Source organism: Theropithecus gelada, chromosome 17 (genome assembly GCF_003255815.1).
Source record: "Theropithecus gelada isolate Dixy chromosome 17, Tgel_1.0, whole genome shotgun sequence".
NCBI lineage: Eukaryota > Metazoa > Chordata > Mammalia > Primates > Cercopithecidae > Theropithecus > Theropithecus gelada.
Window position 1 is genome coordinate 71,978,205 of NC_037685.1, and position 7,520 is coordinate 71,985,724.

The window sequence follows — 7,520 nt, forward strand, 5'->3', positions numbered from 1 at the left end:
TTGGAAAGAAAATTTTTAAATGACCTGTACTGACTCTTTCCAAAGCATTCAACTCACTTTACCATTTCTGTAATAGTTAATTCAATTATAATTATAATAAACAACATAATGGGTCATAAATAGGTCTAGGAGCTTTAAAAATGCCACTCTTGATAAGTATTTATATATGTTTGTATTATTTTTTCCATATATTTTTATATAACCATTTTGTTTCTAAAAGCAGGAGGAGGAGGAGAAGTACCTATTATGGGTACTGATCATCTGAATTAGCTTACTCTACCACCCAGTCATACCTTCTAGAGGTATTTTTGATATAATGTAGAAAACAGGAAGTTCCACTAAAATGTTAAATCAGTCTGGGAAACAGAAGACTCTATTAAAATCTGTTTGTTCTGGTAACAGAAGTCAGTGATGAGTATCCTAAAGCCACATACCTTACTACTTGAGTTAATGACATCATTGAAATACACCATTACACAGCACTAAAAAAAATACTGCCATTTAACCTACTGCACAATGCCAAGATATCACTGATTGCACTTAGAATTAAATATAATACTCTTTTGACAAACACAAGTAATTATAATACTCTGAGGAAACTACCAAGAAAGCTGAAAGCACTGATAGGTATTGATCAAGGGAAGTCATATAAAGCAGTTGTAATCAACATGCTCAAACTTTATTCCAGAAATCTTTAAAATGGAAAATTTTAAATAAGCAAGTCCTTTACAGACATTAAGCTACCTTCAAATCAAGATGTACATGATATTGTTAATGAACAGCCTAAAGAGGCAATTACATGGCAGTTAATAACACTGATAAATATGTAAGAGAGTGAAATTCTCAATGAGATCACTTCTCTTTTCCTTTCTCTGGATTGTGTACAGATATCCTCTTATTATTTAAATATAATACAATAACAGCATTTCTCAAGTAATTATTATTTTGTTGGTGTTGTTGCTTAAGACAGAGTCTCACTCTGTCCTCTAGGCTGGAGTACAGTGGCACCATTCTCGGCTCACTGAAACCTCTGCCTCCTGGGTTCAAGCGGTCCTCCTGCCTCAGCCTCCCAAGCTGCTGGGATTACAAGCATATGCCACCATGCTCAGCTGATTTTTGTATTTTTAGTAGAGATGGGGTTTCACAATGTTAGCCAGGCTGGTCTCAAACTGCTGACCTCAAGTGATCCACCCGCCTCAGCCTCCCAAAGTGCCGGGATTACAGGTGTGAGCCACCACGCTCAGCCTCGAGTAATTATTAGAGTCCCTGTGTTTACAAGCTGATTTTTATTCTTCATTAATTCAACATTTCCCAAGTACTTGTATTAAAAATATTTTTTACCAAAAGAAAAACTTACTGGAGTTTCAAACAACATTTGAATTACAATTAAATTTACCTCTTCTTTGGAGCATATTCTGTAGCTCTTTGAAGCCTGCCAAGTGTAGCTTCCAAACTTTTAAGTGGTCTTCTGTTGGGGGGCTTTGTTGTTTGTACATTTACTGTGCTTAATTCAACTTTCATGCCCTTAATAATGTCTAACAAGTCTTTTTTCGTATTTTCCTTTGCACTGTCTTGGCTCTCTGAAGTCTCCTTGGAAGTCTCATCAGTTCGAACAGACTGCTCATCTTTCTTGCTACAGATCACGCTGTTAGTGCCAAAATATCTTTGGATATTTTTCATCCTGGAAAGATGTATTAAAGAAAAAAATGAAAAATACAACACAGTCTAATAAAGTAAAACACTATGTATCTAAAATTTTTTTCAATTCAAGCCCTTTCCATTTGCTTTTTTATTTTTTCTTTTTTGAGATGGATTTTCACTCTTGTTGCCCAGGCTGGAGTGCAATGGTGCGATCTCGGCTCACTGCAACCTCTGCTTCCCAGGTTCAAGCGATTCTCCTGCCTCAACCTCCCGAGTAGCTGGGATTACAGGCATGTGCCACCACGCCTGGCTAATTTTGTATTTTTAGTAAAGATGGGGTTTCTCCATGTTGGTCAGGCTGGTCTCCTTTTATAATTATTGTTAACAACCATAACAGCAGCAACTTAACATTTATTGGCATATACTACATGCCTCATCTTGTGTAATATACTTTATGTACATTTCTCATACCCATATTAACTCCCTAAGGTCTCTATTTTGCAGATAAGGAAACTGAAAATCAGAGAAGTCCCAAAGTCATGTAGCTCACAGCTCACTAAGAACTAAGACACACTGTGTGCCACAAATACGTAGAGGTGTGCTGAGCTATTGATCACTTGGTCCTTCGGGTGGCCAGGGGAGGTCTGGGGGTGCTGGTGCTCCCAAGTCTGTTCCCTCCCTCTATTTACCCCAGGGTTCGGTAGTAAAACACTGACATGGTTAATAAATGACAACTTATTATTCAAACTCAAATGTGACTGACTGCAAGTCCTTGCTCTTAACATAATACCTCTTTAAAAAGTTATAATTAAACAATACAAAAATAAATTTCTATCAATAAAAAAGATTATTTCAAAAAAACTTTCTGAGTGGGTGTTATCTAATCTGATCAACATTTTCATCGAGCTACATGCCACTTAACCCATAACCATTTGTAAGGTAAGCTAGAATGGAACAGAAAAGAGAATAATCAATGGCTAGAAATGTCACTTTTGCTTTCTTCACCGGATACATTTATGAAAAAGAACAACACAAATGATTACATCTATATTAGACTCACGTAAAACATTTCCTAATTCTAAGTAACCCAAATATCCAATTTTATTCTGTGGGGTTAAAAACTTGTTTTGGTATTTGATTACTGAAGAACTTTCAAAACTCTGAATATGTTAGTTTCAGTAAGAGGGTATATTAAAAAGTCATTCATTAAATATAGTGAATATCTACTCTGTGGTGGGCACTATCCTAGGTACTGACAATATATTAGTAAATAGGAATTTCATGGTCCCTGCCTTTATGAAGCTGACGTGCTACAGTACTGCTTCTCAAACATTAATATGCACAGAATTTTTTTTTTTTTTTTTTTTGAGACAGGGCCTCACTCTGTCAGATAGGCTGGAGTGCAGTGGCGTGATCTCAGCTCACTGCAGCCTCGACCTCCCTGAGCTCAGGTGATCCTCCCACCTCAGCCTCCTGGTACCTGGTACTAATTTTTTGTAGAGACAAGGTTTCGCCATGTTGCCCAGGCTCGAATTCCTAGGCTCAACAGATCTGCTCGCCTCCCAAAGTGCTGGGATTTCAGGCGTGAGCCACCACACCTGGCCCATAGAAATTATCTATGCTCCTTGCTAAAACACACTTTGGTCCCACCAAAGAATTCTGATTCAACAGCTTTGTCCAGGAGACACTTGAGAATTCACATTTCTAACAAACTCCCAGGTGATGCTAACGCTGCTGGTCAGAGGACCACATTACAGTAGCTATGTAAATTACTTAATCCTTACAATTTTACAGAACAGGTTTTATTATTCTCACTTTACAGAACAAACTGTTGCCCACAGAAGTTAAAGCAGTAGTTATGAATCTTAAGAGGTTATACAAATCACACAGAGAGCTGACTTAAAACACAGTTCTTAGTTTGAAATTTAACATTTTTAACTAAGACCCCAGGTGATTCCCTTGCGGGTGAGCTCAAGAGCCTGTATCAGACACTGGGTTAAATATTTTATCAAGTTCAGCTGGTGCGGTGGCTCATCCCTGTAATTCCAGCAGTTTGGGAGGCGGAGGTGGGAGGATCATGAGGTCAGGAGTTCGAGATCAGCCTGGCCAATATGGTGAAATCCCGTCTCTACTAAAAATACAAAAATTAGCCAGGTGTGGTGGTGGGTGCCTGTAGTTCCAGCTACTTGGGCGGCTGGGGCAGAAGAATCGCTTGAACCCGGGAGGCGGAGGTTGCAGTGAGCCGAGATCGCGCACTGCACTCCAGCCTCAGCAACAGAGTGAGACTCTGTCCCAAAATAAATAAATAAATATATATATACACACACACATACATAGTATCAAGTTCTCAAAGGCAGAAAATGGCAGCTGCAGGTTAAGGATACTTACATGAAAGAGAAATGGCAATTTCCAAAAATGCTGAAACAAACTATTTGATCTGCTAATGAAAACATCAGAGGCTATCAAATCAGGCACTTTAAAATTAGAAAAAAACCAACTGCATAACTAGTATCCTCATAATCAGTACACAGGACTCTCATTATAACATTCAATATATGGTACAATCCATTTAAGAAAATGGTCTATTATTTTACATTTAAAATTAATATTCAAGGTATTTTAACAGAAAGGTGGTAATCAGGGGAATGAATCTCACATATAATCTTTACTACAATGTTTTCTTTCAAGAGCTATCGTACCACAGAAAGGAACCCATATGATAGGAAAATCACATCTAAGTAACCCCCAGCACTAAAAATAATAAAACTCTAGATTTAACCTCCCACCTGAGTTTGTTTCCACTGACAGCATCTCATTAGTACTTCAACTGCAACACCTTCAAAACCACATTCAAGACTCCTCTTTCAGACTGACTTTCCACTTTTCACACTTTCTATATTAAAAGGCCCCCTAATGTAAACAGGTAATTTTTGTTTTCTAAAAATTATAACATATGTACAAATCTTTCTCAAGCCTGGCTCCGCATTCTTCCGTTAACATTAAGAATACCCTAATACTCCAACCAGTTGAAATCTTAGCTACCTCTGACCACCCTACCATTATCCCATGATATCACATCCCTTTAATTCTACTTGTGCAATTTTTCTCCTCCATTCAGCTGGTCCTTCCCATCTTCACTGCTACTAACCTGCTTCAGCACTGTACTTAACCAAACTGCCTTCTGAGTGTTACGCATGGAATTTATGCAGTGGAATTAGGTTTTCATAATAAAGTTCTCAGAGGATAAATACCAAAACCAAGTATGCCGCAATTCCCTTTTTTTCCTGGCTAACTTCAACCAGTGGTCCTCCAGATTGCATCAGGCTTTTTCCAGAAACGATATCCTGAGTCTCCCCTACAATGTTTAGGTGTCCCTATTTACTATCCCAGCAAATATTCACTCATGTTGGCTGAACAGAGTACTCTGTGCTTACCTACACTATCTCAGCTATGACTTCACTACATAGCACCTGAATTGTCTACTTGCTGGAACTACATGCTCCGTGATGGCAGGACTGTCTCACTTGGGGTTTACAACCAGTACTGGCACGCTGTTTTTCAAGTTTTTCAGTAATGAACTAAGGAATAAATGAAGGAAAACAAATGAGACTATCAAATAAATCTTGGGAGGCAAAAGGTAAAAACAACTTTGCTTTTGGAACCTGAGTAAACTGACAGATGATAAGAGGAATAAGGCGCGGCGTGTAGTATTAAGAGCACAGCGACCAAGCTTGTAATCGTAGCTCTATTTTCCATGCACACTATGACCTTCGGCAAGTCATCTTTTCTTTCTGGGATTTCTCTTTCCTCAGATTTAAAGCAATAGCTTCTAAGATCCAGCAGGTAATAATATCGACTCCAGGAAGTCGGAGGATAACTGAAATGTACAGGACCAGGCACGGGGTTGCCTGAGGACCTGCGGAGCCAAAAGCGCTGAACTGCGGTACCTGATCGTTCCGTGCCGAGCAGCGAGTAGCATAATCGCAGCCGCTGATGTCTCCGGGCTTCCAGAGGACAAAGGGTGGCGGGAAAGGGGGCGAAGAGGTAGGAACGTCGAGACTCTAGGAAACATCGCCGAGACACAAAATGAACCAAGAATGCAACCGAAATGGTGTGTCCCGCTGCCAAACACGTCCCCGCCCTCTCTTCCGTTTCCAGCCTGGCGCCTTCCTCTCTCTTTGCGTTCCGGTGGGCAACAGGAGCGGGTAACTGTGTTCCGGACTCGCCCGCGGCCGGGCGGAGCCGGCTGCCTCCAAGCGACCCCACCCACCCCGCGAGTCTTAGAGGCGGACTCCTCGTCAGAGTTCAGGAACGGTTCGCCGGCCGAGGCGGGTTCCAGACCCGCGAACCGGATAGTGGAGGGCGTAATCAGTTGTGCGAAAACTACAGATGGGGCCAGTGAGATCAGTCTCTTATTTAACGGACAATATTTTGCGATGTTTGGAGGGAAAGGGTCTACAGGGTTCACCACGTTCTCAAAATGCTCAATGGCCACCAAAGAGGTTTAAAAAAATTACTAAAAGACCTGCTGCCCTATGAATTAGCGTTTCCTTTCAGTCTTTATTCTTGATGTAGAGGCAGAATGAGACATGGGTTTCATTTTTCAAAAATGGCTTTGATGGCCGGGCACGGTGGCTCACGCCTGTGATCCCAGCACTTCGGGAGGCCGAGGCGGGTGGATCACTTCAGGTTCCAGACCAGCCTGGCCAACATGGTGAAACCCCATCTCTACTAAAAAAAACACAAAAAAACAAAAAAACACACAAAAAAATTAGCCGGGCGTGGTGGCGGGCGCCTGTAATCCCAGCTACTGGGGAGGCTGAGGCAGGAGAATCGCTTGAACTCGGGAGATGGGGGCTGCAGTGAGCCGAGATCGCGCCATTGCACTCCAGCCTGGGCTACAAAGCGAGACTCTTGTCTCAAAAAAAAAAAAAAAAAAAAGGATTTACGCTGGGTGCCAGGGGCGCAGTGGCTCATACCTGTAATCCCAGCACTTTGGGAAGCCGAGGCGGGTGGATCACTTGAGGCCAGGGGTTCAAGACCAGCCTGGCCAACACGGTGAAACCCCGACTCTACTAAAAATGCAAAAATTAGCCTGGCGTGATGGCGAGTGCCTATAATCCCAGCTACTCGGGAGGCTGACCCAGGAGAATAGCTTGAACCCGGAAGGCGGAGGCTGCAGTGAGCCAAGATTGTGCCACTGCACTCCAGCCTGGGCAACAGAGACTCTGTCTCAATAATAATAATAATAATAATAATAATAATAATAATAATAAAAGAAAAAAAAGATTAAAAAATGCAAGAGAGAGACTTGGCTTTTACCTGTCCGTCATGAAACAGGGAACTGTGACCCCAGAAATGATGTGGGGTTCCCAAACTTGGAAGGGCATGAGAATAAATCTAGTGGGAAATGTTGGCTAATAGGACACATAGGAACCACTAGCCTAAAATCCATAAAGGCATTCCAAAGTTTACATCAACATTTTCCCCGTCCTCTCAAAAAATAATCAAGGTGGGGAGGCGAGTTTTTGTGATGCTCAAACAGAGCTTACATTGAGCAGATCTTCCTGAGATCCACTAACACTAACAGAACCTTTGTCACTGAATGCTCTACACAGTACACTTTGGGATGCTTACTTTGTCTGATTTGTAAAAAACCAAACTTAAAAAAAAATTGAAGCATAACTTTGTCAAAAAACAAAATTATGGCAAATTTAGTGTAATTGGCTTTTATTTGTGATTCTAGAACAGGGTGACATCTCATTCTATAAAATAGTGTGAGTGTTCCAGTGAGTTGAGCAGAGGAGTTTGGCTTTATAAGCACAAAAGGGTTGAAGAAAATAGAAACAGGGAATAAAAATCAGATTGGACATTTCAAA

At 41.0% G+C, this 7,520-nt stretch overlaps 1 protein-coding gene across 1 annotated transcript in view; it reads right to left on the minus strand.

The window, feature by feature from the left end:
* The window catches only part of MRPS31 (mitochondrial ribosomal protein S31), a 38,859-nt gene extending 33,068 nt beyond the window's left edge, over positions 1-5,791 (minus strand). The window contains exons 1-2 of the mRNA XM_025364766.1: positions 5,562-5,791; positions 1,397-1,681 (exon numbers count right to left, since the gene is read on the minus strand). Of these exons, the coding sequence (XP_025220551.1) occupies positions 1,397-1,681; positions 5,562-5,713 (437 nt within the window). The 5' untranslated portion in view covers positions 5,714-5,791. The remainder of the gene's footprint in view (positions 1-1,396; positions 1,682-5,561) is intronic.
* Between the last annotated feature and the right edge of the window lie 1,729 nt (positions 5,792-7,520).